The 16,568-nt window shown below is 40.3% G+C and overlaps 1 protein-coding gene and 1 long non-coding RNA gene across 10 annotated transcripts in view; one reads left to right on the forward strand and one right to left on the reverse strand.

The window, feature by feature from the left end:
- The window catches only part of NPAS3 (neuronal PAS domain protein 3), a 927,883-nt gene that overhangs the window by 77,495 nt on the left and 833,820 nt on the right, over window positions 1-16,568 (reverse strand). For all 8 annotated transcript variants that reach the window (XR_013162217.1, XR_013162215.1, XR_013162216.1 and 5 more), the window contains 2 exons: window positions 5,463-5,656; window positions 1,373-1,479 (listed from right to left, as the gene is read on the reverse strand). Coding sequence is in view for 1 of the 8 variants with exons in the window: in XM_077126978.1 (XP_076983093.1) it covers window positions 1,373-1,479; window positions 5,463-5,656 (301 nt within the window). In the remaining 7 variants the exon portion in view is untranslated. The remainder of the gene's footprint in view (window positions 1-1,372; window positions 1,480-5,462; window positions 5,657-16,568) is intronic.
- LOC143655668 (uncharacterized) overlaps window positions 1-16,568 on the forward strand; it is a 156,226-nt gene that overhangs the window by 24,377 nt on the left and 115,281 nt on the right. The gene's annotated exons all lie outside the window — the stretch shown is intronic.

The following is a 16,568-nucleotide window of genomic DNA, read 5'->3' on the forward strand; positions in this document are numbered from 1 at the left end:
GAAGAGCCATCTGCTTCTGCGATACATGACACCCATTCATTCTTAGTCACAAGTATGTTCCCTAATTCCCTGGTGTACAGTATCTGACATGTACTCAGTGCTGGGAATGGACTCTGCTGGAGAGCAGCCTTACAGGCAGACCCTTCCCAGAGATCTGCTACACACCCTATCTGACACTAAATTTGGTCCCGTGTCAGTGTTGCTAATACTGGGTGAAAAGCACATTTACAGGACACTCACATTTTGAGACTTTTACTGTCTCTCCATTATGCTTTTGGAAATCTGAGTTTGAAATGAGCAAATAACTGAGAAGGACTAGAAAGAGTTGAAACAGCCCTCCCAGAGCATGGCAAGAAAGGGGAGAGGAAGTAAATACAAAAGCTGCACAACTGGGTTTTGCTACATAAATGCCTCAACTTCAAGCTGGCCATCAGATTTGTGGCACTTTGCATGTATTTATAGCTAGTAGGGCCCTTCTCTTTGAGAGTCTATGAGTGGTCATAAAAAAGGACTGCCAGTTGGAAAAGGGTCCCCCTTGCCCCTTCCTAGAATGTCTACCAGATGAGTGTCTCATGCCCTAGAACAGTCAGACCTTCAACTGAAACGTGTAAACAGCCTGGTTGACTCTGATGTAAGAAAAGTACATTACCACGCTGGCATGCAAGTTTTTGCCTACACCCAGCCAGAACACTGCTGGTCTTGTCTTGCTTACCTGCCACAGTAGGTGCCCTGGGGTTCAATCTTGGGGCAGAAGCTGAGAACCAGACTCAAAGAGCTGAGATTAGTTAGCTTCTCCAGGAGTCAGGGGATGGAGGTAATTACTCCTCTGAATCAACTCTCCAGAAGCACAGAAAAAGCACACCGCCTTTGTCTAAGAAAGGGCTGTGGCCACTTCCGCATGAGGGGCTCTGTGGTCCCTGCCACCTGGGCTTCCCCCTTGCCCCAGTTTTATGTCTTGTCAAGTAGGAATTTTTATAAGGTTCTGGCCTATCTGAACTTGTTTCTTCCTCATGTACATTTTGAAACCAAGACCCCAAATTTCAGCATTGAAGTTGTTCTCTAGGAAAGGAAAGGGTCAAGAAAGCACTTAAGACAAGGGCCCCCCAACTACTCCATGGGCGAGACAGCATAAGAGACATGAAATTCTGGGTGAGCCCCTAAAGACCCAGCAATTTCTCAGGTCTGAAGTCCACCTTTCAACCTTACTCTAACACAAGTTGAAGAGATGTATGTCTTACTTTTTCTAACTGCACACTGACAGTCATCGCAAACATACACAGGAAGGATAAAGAGAAAAATCAGCATTAGAACCCAACACGCACCAGAGAGAGACGCAGCGCCCAGGCTCTCTCCACATGCAGGAGGTACTTACGGTCCAGGTGGCTGTGCCTGATGCCTTCGACATCTTCGGCGTGGATGAAGTGGTAGCATCTCTTCCCTACAATGTCTACAGGGGTCAGATCCATGTACTCACTAATCCTACAAGGAGAAGAAAACGAGCTGGTGTTCAGAAAGGAAGAATATAAAGACACTGTTAAAATCTGCTAAGACATTTTCATTGTATCAGGGCAACTGGGAGGATGTGATGCGTGGGGGGCAAAGCCTTTATAGATAAGATTTTTTTTTTCTTTAACATATAACAGACTGCTTAAAAAGTAGGAAATATGCTAGATCAAGCAATTGTGTTTAAGTAATTAGATTTTTCATTTCCTTTTTTGGCATGAGAATGCACATTTAGACAACATAATTCCATGAAATTATTTAGAATCAGTAACAATGTAAGATCCTCATTAGAGACCAAGATAATTCAAGGTTACATAATAAAATAAAAACATGTTATGTTTATACCAAATGATTAGAGACACCTTTCATTTAAACAGATTGGTCTTCTATTGGGTATTTCCATGAAAAAAAGGGCTTCAGCTGCTTCTTGGCATCAAGTCCAAATTGGCATTTCAAGGGATATAATTTAAATGCTGAGACATACAGATGCCTGGGGGTATTATCTTTTTTAGTCTTAGTCATTTGGGAGCTCAGCTTTCACTCCTGGCCCTTTTAACTAGTACTTTGTGGTGGATTCCACACAGAAACTTTTAAACCAGTTCAGCAGCTCTTCCAGGCTTGTGCTCGACAGTACGTGTGTGTAAGCCGCTGTCATTGATTGTCCAGACGTCAGTGTCCTCAGGCTGGAGCACAGAAAAATAGAACAAAAATCGGAATACATGTTGGGGGAATCTGCCTAGTATACACAGCCATGTCAAAATGCTTAGCACCCTCTGCTCAGTCCCAAGTACAGAGTCATCTCGATCAGTCTGAAATAGAATATTTTTTTTTGTTTAATTTATTCCCTTTACCATCCCTGCGATTTTTATAATTTATGATCTAGTCCAATATGAAGCAGATATTTAGAAATGACACTTAAGGAACATGCGAGATCATTTTGGGGGAGTTTAGTCTGGTCCCCAAGGCAAGGGGTTAAGAACCTAAAACAAAGAAATATGGAATATGCAATTAAAATATACTACCAAGTGGGTGAATTTCTCAATGTCTAGAAACTTAATTAGTTTTTGGCATAATATGTTTGGCAAAATTAGATGGCTTGGAACGATAAGACTAATTGGGGAAATAAAAAGCAGTGTTCGTTTAAGGATTCCATGGTTTTCTGGTACAAAGGATTAGTCGGTGTTTTCCTAAAACATTAACGGTTTTCCAGGCAGTTTACACCCCCTTTCTGCAAACGAGGGGAAAAGGATGCCATGAAAAGACCCTCACTGGTGTTTCTGAAAGTTGCCAGTTCCTCAGAAAGCCTCAGATGTCTGCTTTGCCCGAGGCTGTCCTAGGGAATGCCAGAGGAAAAGAACGTCTGCAGAGTCAAGGAGGAGCTTTAGTTTTTAGTTAACAATTCCCTAATTAAATAATAAACCCTGGGAAAAAGCCATCCCATTCTTTAGGGAAGATATTTCTTTATTTATTTTTCAATTAAATCCTTCAAACTGATTTCCTGAAGCCCTTCCATGAATATGGCTGGCTCAGCGTTCAATAGCCTCTGAATATGTGTACAGAGTACCACCCTGTCTGATGACCTTTAAAATCCTAAAATCCTATACCCTGTAATATCAGGGTCAGAATCCTGATAGCACTCTTTACTGTGAGTCTCAGTTTCCTCATCTGTGAAACAATTTAAGGGGTTGGTGAGGGGATTAATGAATGAAATGAAATTAACTCAGCATACAGCCTGGCACAGAGTATGCTTTTCCCTTGGATCAAATATACAATTACCTTTAATGCAGGTTTTTTTTTCATAATTACTATCATTGTCAGTTGGGAAATAATGTTGTATTGTATTGGCTAATAAGGGGTTGTGGAAAGCACTGTTTCTTAATGGGAAGAAAAAAAGCTAAAAGCGGGTTACAGAAAATGATCTCAATTAACAGAGTGGCACCATAAGGCACTCAGGTCCATGGAGCTCACCAAAAGAATGAATCAATCTGTGATCACAGAAATGAAAATTAAAGGATGGTTTTGGGATAAGACTATCATTGGGATTTAGGTAAATATGACGAGGGCTCTGCTTTTGGAGGCGTGGAGTAATAGGGCTAAATTATGGCAGCTGACATTTCCTGACCTTTGAAAGTTTGTACTCTCCCAAATATTAAAAACTGTATTTTTCGAAGAAGCAAAGCCATAGTTCACTCTTTGACTCTTATATCTGCATCCCTGGGTTGGATCTCTTTCTCCAGCAGTCTACATTTTTCATCAGAGAATAAACTGCTTTGTGGGTTGTAACCATGTCCTTGGGCTCATCTGCATGGAAGTTCCCCCCTCAGAGGTTATTCTGACAGACCCCTTGACAGTCAACCTGACTTCTGAAGAAAAAGAAAAGACAAGGAATCCAGGGAGATTACACAGGATGTTGCTAAGAGCATGGACTATTTTTTTGAATCTTAGCCTCAAACAAGGCACTTAACCTTTCCCCTTAGGCCAAAGTTGTCTGAGTTGGATGGAGACGAATCAGCACCTACCTCACAGAACTGTCACAGAACTGTCAGAAGCTTCAATGAGATGGCATATGTGATATGCTTAGCACCTTACTGAGCACATAGCAAATGCTCAATAAATGTTAGCTATCTTTACTGTTACCTGCTGCCCCCAGCTAATCATGCTGGCTGACTAGTCTTTCCCGGTATCCTGGGGCCGTTCTCGAGTCCCCTTCAATATAAGCAAGTATACAGTCATGCTAATAAAAGTTTTAATAAAATCCAACAAATTTACGGAGTGGATTTAGTTACTTATCAGATAACTGTGACAGGTTCATGCTATCTTCAACCTCACTGAACACTAGTAGCTCAGGGGGTTATCTCTTCCCGCTGGTGATGTCTTTTCTCCGAATGAAATCCTGACAGGAAATGGTAGACTGTTCCTACTTGAAGTCAACATCTCTTCCCAGTGGACTAAATGCAGGGACTATCTTCCTCTTGGCTGAGCCGTGGAGAGGTCAATCCCCCAAGTCACTTGACCATTATTCTCTTCCCTTTCCCCTCTTAAGGCATTCATAGGGCTTAGCGTCCATATATTGCCTTCATGCCTGATGACGCTCTGTGCCACAGAAGCATCCTCTCCAGAATTACTCAGTAATTCTCTCTGGAACACTAGGGGATTGATGGTTTCACCAAAACTTCCTTCCCACAACCACCCCCTCTGCCTGTAGCCCCGTCAACCTGTCTTCCCGCACCCCTGTGATTTTCTCTTCTTCAATTCAGTCTGATGATGGGCTGGTGACTTTGAGGTGAAAGGTCTGATTGGGCACTATCCCATTTCCCTGTCCCTTGCCTTGAGCTTAATGGAAAAAGCGAACTTCTTAACCAGAGGCTAAAAAGTCCTTTTATAAAAGTTCAGTCTTGAGGGAGAAGTGCCAACTCATTTATACAATGAGTCATCTTTTTAAAATTTATAAAAGTGAACTCCTCAGGATTACAAAGTTTCATTTAATAGTTTTGCAAATTTCTTTTTCGTCCTTTTTCCTCCAGGGGACTTAAATTCTCATTTGTTCTCTGTGTGCTGACTGCCTCTGTGAGCAGCGGCCGGCACAAGGCCGGGCCCTTGCATTAGTCAGGAAGTGGGTCTGGCATAGGCATCAGGGGACGTGTTTTATTGCATCATTTTGCCAAGAACGTCTCAGCTCTGCTCTCTCCTTGCCTTCTCAGCCAGAATTGGCCTTTATTATAGCATATGGATGTCTGGGTGTCCCAATTCACTCGATTGTTGTCCCTAATGTAAATCAGGGCAGTAATGTAAATTTTGAGTAAAAAGCATGCTTGGTGGCGGTCCAAGCAGTTATTCAAAACAACACTAGGATTTATAATGAGCCTCGTTGGGAGAGTAAAATCCTTCAGACTGCTGAAAATGCAAACCTCACCAACGTGCAATGTGCAACAGGGCAAATGTAAACAAAAACAAAGTACCTATTTTCACAGTAAATGATATTGAGGTCCATATTTACTCGAGTGACGAACATGTGGCAGTCAATTCTGACTTCATTGATCGTAGGGGGAGGCAAGGCGTGAGCCACAACCACGAGACCCATGATTTGGCTGGGGACGGTCCTCCCGTGGGACAGCGACACTCTCAGGCGGAGCCTGCCTGTTATGTGAATCACCTGTAAAAGAACATGAACAACAGAAGTCAAATTTACATTTAATTTGATGTAACAGTATGTGTATGTGTTTTAAGAGCTGCAGGTGCTTTTGGAACAACCAACATCAGCTCGTATCTTCGGTAATCACAGCGGCTGTCGGTGTCCTCAGTGTTGTCCCAGCAGGAGACAAAAGAAATAATAATAAGCTCTGAGCATTTCCAAGGTAGCATTGTTTACTGCATTACTGCTCTTTTTCAGGACTTTTAAACTTTTACATTTAAGGGACGTTCATAACCTGATAAAATGATCATGTTGAGCACTAAGCTACAAAAGGAAGCGTGCATTCATAACAAGTAGTGCTTCTTAATGAAAGGTGTTCATTTCTCTCTAAATTGGAATTTCAGGGGTGTGGCTCAAGCTTTCCTTCATTTGGGGGTTGATTTTGCAAAAGACCAAAGATTTCACTGGAATGAATAAAATAACGCAGTGGTACTGACATAGATGGGGTCTTTGGAGCATAGAGATTATATATTGACTGAGTTGTCAATAATACCATGATCTGTTGCAATGTCTTATTGGGTTGATGGTCAGAGACCTTTGACCTATGATTTGTTCCTTGAGCCCACAGTAAAGCAGAGCCAAGAAGACTGGTGCAATTTTGGGAGCAGCTCAGAGGTGCTTGTCCAGAACCAGGAAGGAAAAGACTGGCCTGTATTTTTAATCTCTTTGCCCAAGAATCCCATATGGTCCAGGTCACCAGAACCAAACAAAATTTCATCATCCTCACACACTTTAAATTGCATTATTTTTTACAAAGGTGTTTTTTTTGTTTGTTTTTTTAAAGCCTTTTTGCTTATAAACTGGGCATCAAAGAAGAGCCATAGTCTACTTTGTTTGGGGAAACAAAATCATAGAAAGGTGAAAAGTATGGAGGATTTGTGTGACTCTGCTTTGGGATGGTGAAGTCGTGTGTGAGTGAGTGAGTGTGTGTGTGTGTGTGTGTGTGTGTGTGAACTCTAGCTGTGTTCCTGGGAGCCTGCTAAGGTATGGGAAGCCTTCCAACCTGATTGTAGATCATCGCTATGACTCATGGCACCACGGAGCTCAGATTAGTAGCTGAGTTTCCACATTTGGTTTGCTTCTCCTGATGCATCACCGAGTGCCAAATCAACTTTCGAGAATCTATTTTTCCCTCCTTGCCATCAGGAACCGAAGTGGTTTATCACCTCCCAAGAACAATATGATGTAGCCCCTGGGCAGGATTGTTCTCCTTTCCAGGGCAGGATTGTTCATTCCATTTCCGTTTAATTTTTGTTTCCCTTTAAGTTATTCAGTTTTCCAAAAGCAAGCCTCACTCCTCTCAGTCAGGAAGCAGGATCAAAGCTTACAGGGCTGCACTTCAGAGTCCTTCCTGGCTGTTCTAAATAATACCTCTTCCCTGACACAGTTCACATTTGTGCCCAGAGCTGCTGATCTAGACACATCAATGAAAATGACTACTTGGGCTATTGCAGGAGTAGTTTTTTGGCCCACCCACACTGGAAGTTGACTAAATTCATGCCTAATGCACCTTTGCTTTAAGCTTTGGACAGACTAGCTACTTTATGAATATGTGAAAAAATTCCTAGAGGCATGGATGCTAAAACACCATCACAGATCCACATTTTTGCAAGACCTCATTAACTACTACAGAAATAGCTAAAAGAAGCAGGATTAACTTCACAGGAGGGGTGTTCACAGTCCCCGGTCCTCCTTCCAGCTAGGCTTACATAGATGCTTATTTATCATTATCTGTCTTGTTTTATCAGGAACACTCAGCTTCTTGCAAAAGCATAACTCCATAAATGCTCAGGAAAACATACACCCAGAAATGATATGCTAAATAAATCCCACTTGGCATTCTATTCAAAAGCAATTTAAAGGATTTTGGGTTAGAAAACACTTTGGGAAGGTGGGCAGGCTACTGGGGGGAACCGATTAGCATGCCACACTCTCCTAGCTTCCTAGTTCCGGCTTTGCCTACAGCCACTGTGGTGCCAAAGAAGATCCAAAGTAGAGTCTGGGAAGAGCTAGGGGGTTAGAGTTGCCTTCTTTGGTTGTGTTACTTCCAGCAAGTCCCTCAACCTGTTTCTCGATTTTCTTTTCTGTGAAATGGGGATAATAATGACTCTTCTGCCATTATGTTATGAAAATGAAAGGACACAAAGAAGGTGAATACTTTGCAAATAATAAAGAACGCTACCAATTTCATTATAATGTTTCTATTTGCGTTTAAACATATCTACTAATGATAAGGCCTGAATAATAATTTCATCTTGATCTAAGGGGCCCAATACATGCTTTATTATTTTAAAGGATCTCAGCAGTTCGCATTTGGAAGAAAATTTGGAGGAGCTATCTGAACTTCCTGCCCTCCCACTCAACTCCCCTCTTAGATGAGGAAGCTGAATTGCTGTAAAGTTATTTTCCTGTTTGAAGTAATCCAGGAGTCTTGAACTCAGGTTTCCAGGTCTTGTTTGAGAGTCATTTCAACCATCCTTTACAGAGATGGTACTCTGGCTGAGTTTTGTTATCTCTATATGCATTTTATGTGTATATTCACATTGAATGAAAAGCTAGAAGTTTATACCAGGTGCCAATTTACTACCTTAAGTAAACTGTATATAAACTTTAATAACATTCCACTTATACCCAGAAGCTCAGGTTATCTGAAAAGTCTTTGGGAAATATCACCAAAACCAAACAACAAAGATAAACAACAAAACCCACACTAAAGCCCAGAAGGTGTGTTATCTGTCTTTGTGTACATCTAGGATGAGGGAGGGTGGGATTGAGGAGAAGAGATATCTGTTAGAACCCACAATTAGTTTTTGGATTTCAGTTAATATATTTTTCCAAATCTATTCCATAATGCCAATGTTTTTTATTCCCCCCATGTGACAGGTTACGTTCAAATTTAGAAACATGGCTGACAGTATATGTCCAAACATCTAGATAGCTAAAGTTTTCATTTTGTGGTTGCTTTTAAGGCCTGAGATGAAAAGAAAAAAGTGTTATCAGAGGGGTGGGGTTAAAAATCCTGGTTCTAGCACTTAATAGCCATACAGATAAGATAAACAGAGAATTGAAAGGACTTGCTTAGTTTCCATATCAACATGTCAGAGATTAAAAACCTAGCACATAAATCCACAACAAAGCTCCTAGAGCTAATAAATGAATTTATCAAAGTGGCGGGATACACGATCAATATTCAAAAATCAGTAGAGTTTCTATATACAAGCAATGAAAAATCAGAAGAAATTTAAAAACTCCATCCACAACAGCAATTAGAAGAATCAAATATCTGGGAATAAACTTAACCACATATGTAAAGGACTTACACAAAGAAAATATAAAACATTGCTAAAAGAAATTAAAGAAGGCCTAAATAAATGGAAGGACATTCAGTGTTCATGGATAGGAAGACTGACTATCACTAAGATATCAAGTTACAGATTCAATGCAATCCCAATAAAAATTCCAACAACTTTCTTTGCAGAAGTGGATAAGCATCATCAAATTTATATGGAAGGGTAAGGGTCCTGAATCGTTAAAGCCATCTTGAAATAGAGGAATGAAGTTGTAGGATTCATACTTAAAACTTATTACAAAGCCACAGTACTCAGAACAGTACGGTACTGGCACAAGGACCACTGGGGGAAAAGAAGACCAAAGGAATAGAATTGAGAACTCAGAAATCAACCCTCACAGTTACGGCCAACTGATTTCTTGACAAGGTGGCAAACATCCTAATTGGGAAAGAATATTCTCTTCCACAAATGGACCAGGAAAACTGGATCTCCATTTAAAAAGGGGGGGGGGGAGGGGGAGGAGAATGCCTACCTCACATTATATATAAAAACTGGATCAAACATCTAAATATAAGAACTAGAACTATAACTTTTAGAAGAAAATGTAGGGAAGAATCTTCAGTTTCTTGTGTTAGTTAATGGTTTCTTAGATTTTACACACAAAGCACAAGCAGCAAAAGAAAAAGGATAAATGGGATCTCATCAAAATTAAAAACTTTGGTCCTCAAAGGACTTTATCATGAAAGTAAAATGACAACCTACACAATATGAGAAAATATTTGGAAACTACATATCAGATAAAGGTTTAATATCCAGAATATATAAAGAAATCCTTCAACTTAACAAGAAAAAGATAAGCCACTTTTAAAACGTTCAAAAGACTTGAATAGACATCTCTCCAAAGAAGATACACAAATGGTCAGAAAGCACATGAAAGAACGTTCAGCATCGTTATCTATCAGGAAGATGCAAATCAAAACCACAATGAGATACCATTTTACACCCTTTAGAATGGCTGCTATAAAAAAAAAAGGAAAATAACAAGTGTTGAAGAGGATATGGAGAACTAGAAACACTCATTCATTGCTGGTGTGAATATAAAATGGGGCAGCTGCTAAGGAAGACAGTTTGGTGGTTCCTCAGAAAGCTAAATATACTCTTACCGTATGACCTGGCAATCCCCCTGTTAGTTATGTACCCAAAAGAATTGAAAGTAGGGACTCAAATAGATATTTGCACACTGATATTCACAGCATCATTATTTACAATTGCTAAAAGATGGAAGCAGCCCAAGTGTCCATCAACTGATGAATGGATAAATGAAATGTGGTATATATATATATATATATACACACAATGGAATATTATTCAACTGTTAAAAAGAATCAAGTCTGACACCGGACGAACCTTGAGGACATTATGTTGAGTGAAATAAGCCAGACACAAAAAGTCAAATATTGTATGATCTCACTGGTTTGAAACAATTAGAATGAGCAAACTCACAGAGTCAGAATCTAGAATATAGGTTACTGGGACATGAGGTGGGGATAGGGAATGGGAAGTTAAACTTAAAATGTACAGGGTTCCTATTTGAAATGATGGAAATGTTTTGGTAATGGGTGGTAGGGGTGATGGTAGCATAACATTGTGAATGTATAAAACAGCAGTGGTGTATATACATGATTAAAGGGGGAAATATTAGATTGTGTATATGATTACATAATAAAAACTAAAAAAAAAAAAAAATCCATGGAACTGCACCACATAAACAGTAAACCCTAAGTTAAATCATAGACTTTAATAGAACAATTATAAAAATGTGCTATCAGCAATTGTAACAAATGTTCCACACCAATGCAGGGTGTTGGTGGTGGGGTAGTGGTGTGGTTTGCTAAAGCTGCCAGAATGCAGTATATCAGAAATGGATTGGCTTTTATAAAGGGAATTTATTGGGTTATAAATGTGCAGTCCTAAGGCATTGACAGTATTCAGGTTAAGGCTTCAGCAAGAGGATTGCTTCACTCACGAAGAGCTGATCATGCCCGGGCTTTCTCTTTCGCATGGGAAGGCACATGGCAACATCTGCTGGCTTTCTGCTTCCAGCTTCCGGTTCCAGTGACCGCCTCTCTGAGCTTCTGTCTGTCTCCAAGCATCTCCAAATGGCTGGGTCTGGTTTCGTCTCTCTGCTCTCTGTGTTGACTCTGAGTTCTTTCTTCCCATGAGCACTTTTAAAGACTACAGTAAGCTAATTAAGATCTACCTTGAATGGGTGGGGTCACAGCTCCATCTAATCAAAAGTCCCACCTACAACTGGGTGAGTCACATCTCCATGGAAACAACCTAATCAAAAGACCCACAATAAGTCTGCACCCACAAGGCTGGATTAAAAGATCCTGGCTTTTTGGGGGTACAGAACAGCTGTGGTATATGGAAATCCTGTACTTTATGCATGATTGTTTTGTAAACCCACAACTTTTCTAATAAAAACAAACAAAAACAAACCTAGCACAGGTAGAATAAGTATGCTGTAAAGGTGTTCTTTCTTTTCCTAATAAGGTTATCAAAAGGCATTTTATTGGTTCTTTAAATGTTGTAAAAACATTGTATTGTTTTTTATTTTCTTTTAAATTGAAGTTCTCTTGCTCTGCAACAATTACTTTGGTTAAAAATTTGAAAAATATCTGGAAGCTCTAAGCACCTCTATCCCCCACCTACAATTCCTTTCTACACAAATGCCAAGCTTGACATATGATAGCCAGTCCCAGTGGCAACATCCCCCAACCAGCTATGGCTTCTTTCTGAAATTAAGAAGGTGAATGGGAAATGATTTTGAATATAAATATATAAGCCTAAACACTAACATTATGCCAAGAGCCATGCAACTAACAAAACAAAACAAAAAAACACTTAACATAGTTACTGTGCTGGTTTGAAAAGATGTATGTACCCTAGAAAAGCCATGTTTTAATCCTAATCCCATTTTGTAAAGGCAACCATTTCTTCTAATCCCTATTCAGTACTGTATGTTTGAAACTGCAATTAGATAATCTCTTTGGAGATGTGACTCAGGGAGTCACATCTTGATGTGATCTTAATGTGATCTTGAGTGATCAAGAGTGGTTGTTAAACTGGATTAGGTAGAGATGTGTCTCCACCCATTTGGGTGGGTCTTGATTAGTTTATTGGAATCCTATAAAAGAGGAAACATTTTGGAGAAAGTGAGAGATTCGGAGAGAGCAGAGAAGAATGACATAGCCACGGGAAGCAGAGTCCATTAACCAGCGACCTTTGGAGATGAAGAAGGAAAATGCCTCCCAGAGAGCTTCATGAAACAGGAAGCTAGGAGAGAAAGCTAGCAGATGATGCCTTGCTCGCCATGTGCCCTTCCAGCTGAGAGAGAAACCATGACTGTGTTAACCATGTGCCTTTTCAGATGAGAGATAAACCCTGAACTTCATCGGCTTTGTTGATCCAAGGTATCATTCCCTGGATACCTTTCATTGGACATTTCTATAGACTTGTTTTAATTGGGACATTATCTCGGCCTTAGAACTGTAAACTAGCAACTCATTAAATTCCCCCTTTTAAAAGCCATTCTGTTTCTGGTATATTGCATTCTGGCAGCTAGCAAACTAGAACAGTTACTTTCAAATGAAAGGAATATTGCAGAGTAGAAACAGCACTGAAATGGGAACCAGAACTCTGCTTTCAGTCACGGTTCTGGTAACTTTGACAAGTCATCTAGCCTAGCAAGGGAAGCATTTCCTCAGATATAAAATGGAGGACTTGGGTCAGGTGAAGATGCCCACATTTCCCAATAAGCTCTGGAAGATTCTGTGACCTAACTTTTAATAGAGTAGCATTTGTGGCCCTGTAGCACTACCACTCACTCTCTTTCAACCCTAGGGTGGGGCAGGACATTCAGAGAAAAGCTACAAGTTGATAACTGCAATTTTCCATAAGTATTAATCAATAAGGTTTTTTACTGGTCATATCTGAATTGGAACAATGCTTTTGTTTTGACCAATGCCACCTAAAAACTGCCTCTGTGTCCTAAAGGTTCATCTTAGTCTAGTCTTAAATCTAATCCACAGACGTTCTTTAAAAGAGATTTATGAACCAAAAGACTCTTCGCTTCCGAGCTCACCTTTATATAAGAGCTCAAGCCTAATGCTTCCTCTATTGCTCTTGTTTTATCATAGAGACTTATGCAAAAAAGCTAAAGCCCATATTTTTCTAAACTCCTTACATTGCGCCGCCAGGATGCCAGCTATAATGAAGCAGAATGCATGGGATTTATGTGTTGAAATTCCATCATCTTTAATAAAAAATATCCACAGTAGAACTGTGTGACAATCCCATATTGAAGAAATCATTGTTTTCTTCTCTGATACAATGAGCGGATGTATGTGATGCTGTAAGTACATGTCCACAGAGTTTAGGGTGAGTGTGGGAGTGTTACCAAGCCACATTGCTTGGACAGATATATGTTTCTCTTCCTGCCACATGCTCCTTCCAATCATCTGTTAGTGATAAGCACTTAGATGTGCACCACTAATATATTCTCATTATAAACAAGCCCATCGCAAAGACCTTGATAAAACCTCCCCTCTGTCAATACTTAAGGGAAGAAAGCCTGTTACTGAAAAATACATCTGGAAGCGATTCGCTATTCTTTAAGGAATAAATCTCAGTTCTGGTAATAGGAAATGTTTTCTCTATCAAAAGGAAGTGCTAAGTATTATGTACATTATTTTCCACACATAATGTGAAGTACAGAATAGGACTAGGCAACCAGGGGGACAAAAAAAGCTTGCAGGCATGAAAAAACTGAATTCCCTAGGTTTAGACCATTTTTCAGAGACTTTGTTCACTTGTCCTTTAAGGGAATCCAAATTCACCTAAAAAATTAAGCTTCCTTCTGGCACTGTGGTCTTTTTCTCTTCACTCCCCCACCCCACCCCCACCTCAGAAGTTTGGTTTAGCATACAGGTGGCCAAATTGCTAACTCAGGTGGGAGTGTCAGCTAATCATTTTCAAGCGATGGGGGTTCTGAAATGGCTTGCAACCTGCTGAAAGATAAGGGCTCAGCCAGGTCTTCTGAACCCATACATTTAACCTACAGTGTAACAACTTAATCCAAACTAGGGTGAGAATATCAACCTCATGCAAATTACTTCATGCAAATTTTGGGACAGTGGGTTTTCCAGGATTTATCCTATACTCATAGGTTAGTAGAATCTGCTTTAACATGTCTTCTAATTCCTACCACCTATGTCTTTGCTCAAGGTCTGATTAAAAAAACCAATGGAAAAACAAAACCTGTCCATAGATGCAAATACCAGGAAGAAGTGGACTCATAACCGAAAAATGAGCCTAATGGCCCTTGGGGTAGGAGTGGGGAAGAACAAGTAATGGTAGAATGTCATTTCCTTTTCATTTCCAGAATCTTAGATTTCTAGTTTTGGACACTGACTCTACTCCAGCAGATTCATGACTTTGTCATCAGTCACAGTGGGACTTTAGCAACTGAGGACAAGAAAAGATACAATAAGAACAAGTTGACTTTTCAAGGAAGGAGGCTAAGATTGGGGTGGTGACACTCAGGAGGGAACGATCTCTTAGCAGGGGTTAGGTGACAATGAAAATCTCACCCAGGATTGAGGGGAATGCAGCAGGAGAGGTGGTACTGGAATGTTGTGAAATGGAGATGGTAATCAACTCAGGAATCAGATGGCAGTAAGAGTCTTTCTGGGAATTTGGCCCTAAGATTGTCCTTAAGATCAAAGATCCTCGATATTGAGCAGTGGTTATTGAGGCAGGATCAGCATCTAAGTAAGAAGACCAGTAAGAACTAGATAAGGTATCAGGATGCTAGATGGAATCAACTTAAAGGCAGCTCTGGTTGTGGAGAAGAGGTAAGACTTGTGTACCAGGGAGAGTCCTGGCCAAATGTGAGAAAGAGGAATACTGGCAGAATTTAGTCCCATTGGATGAAGGGGTACTCTCAGGAACTCCATGGTTTTCCATCTAGTTTGAATCGAAACTTGAGGTGTGAGTTGAGAGAAGGATGGAATTGGAGCACATCACTTTTCTTTGATGCTTGGTTTGATTACTGAAAAGACTCAGTGAAGGTTGGTTCAGGAAATGCACCCATCTGAAGCCATAGGTAAGAACATTTTGGCCTGAGGCAGGCAGATGAAAGGAAGCAAGGCAGGAGGTAGTTTCTCCACTTTCACTGAGATACTGAGGTCCTGAAGGAAGATACAGACTCAGGCACAAGCATGTATATGAATATGGACATAACTATTCTTATAGATGATATCAACTTACTCTGGCTAATACACAAATAACTAAAGTAACATAACGGGCTTGGTACCTGAGGGAGAACATACTTTGTTCTATACTTTAAATGGAAAGATGAAAATAAACCCTTGATATCAAGAATTTATTTTAAACACAAACCAACCAACCAACCTCTAGAGTTAGTGGTTTTTTAGCTTGAATGTACAGAAGAATCACCTGGAGAGACCTTATTAATAATGTAGGTTCCCAGGCCCCCTCCCTAAATGTCTACTCCTCTAAATCAAGTGCTTTGGATGCAGAGGCTGGCACAGCTACCCTTGAGAATTCCTGCTTTAAGGGCATGCCATTAGGGTCCACCCAGTGGCAGCTTCTTCATTTTCTAGAGAGCTGAATGGTAGCAACTGATCTTAATAAAGAAGACCCAGAGGCACACCACAGACTGCCTTCTAAATGAGCAAAGGAAGATGAACATACATTTACAGTTAAAACTATACCGAAAAAAAAATTCTCTCTATACTTCACAATCCATTGTCTTTAGGCTGTCTGAAAATGGAGGATCTGTGCATGATAAGCAGGAATTCTTGGCTAATGTGGAATCAGGGCATGTTTTCTGTGCACAGAGCTGCTTGGGGAGGCATCCTGGGAGCTGGGTCAAGACTCCTTTTTTTGTGTAAAGGTCTGAGTTCTCTGAGCGGCCACACCACGGTGGGCAGCTCTGTTGTGCTATAAGCCTCTTGGGGGACGTTGAGCTGTGCCAGTCCCCTCCCCCTCAGCCTGCCCCTGGCTTAGCTCCTAATTAATTCAGGGGATCCAGTGAGGTTAACCCTTAATTTGATGGCTCCAGTGGGGAGCTGAGAGATTGCTGGTAATTTATCACCCTCAGTTCTTTTTTTTTCTTCTGCAGAAACATTTTCTAAGGCAACAAATAAAAAATTATTTTTAAAACCCACATTTAAAATACATTAGCCACAGCATTCTATTCTTACATGACTGTATCCTCCAAACATAACAATTACTTCCCATCCATCTCTTTTAACAAACTTCAAATGCATAAAATAAAAAATACAACTACGATTACAGCTTTAGCTTCTCAAAATATTCCTGGATCCCAAATTTATTTCCTATTCCCTTTGGAGAAAATAGTCTTTCTTCTACCAAAGATTTTATATCGGGGTAGTTTCACTAAACTGGAGCCATCTCCTTAACGAGATTATGTAAATGTATGCCGAGGATAGAAACTACATTTTCTCAGAGAGTGGAACACTTCAAATAATCAT

This window comes from Tamandua tetradactyla, chromosome 14 (genome assembly GCF_023851605.1).
Source record: "Tamandua tetradactyla isolate mTamTet1 chromosome 14, mTamTet1.pri, whole genome shotgun sequence".
Classification (NCBI taxonomy): Eukaryota; Metazoa; Chordata; class Mammalia; order Pilosa; family Myrmecophagidae; genus Tamandua; species Tamandua tetradactyla.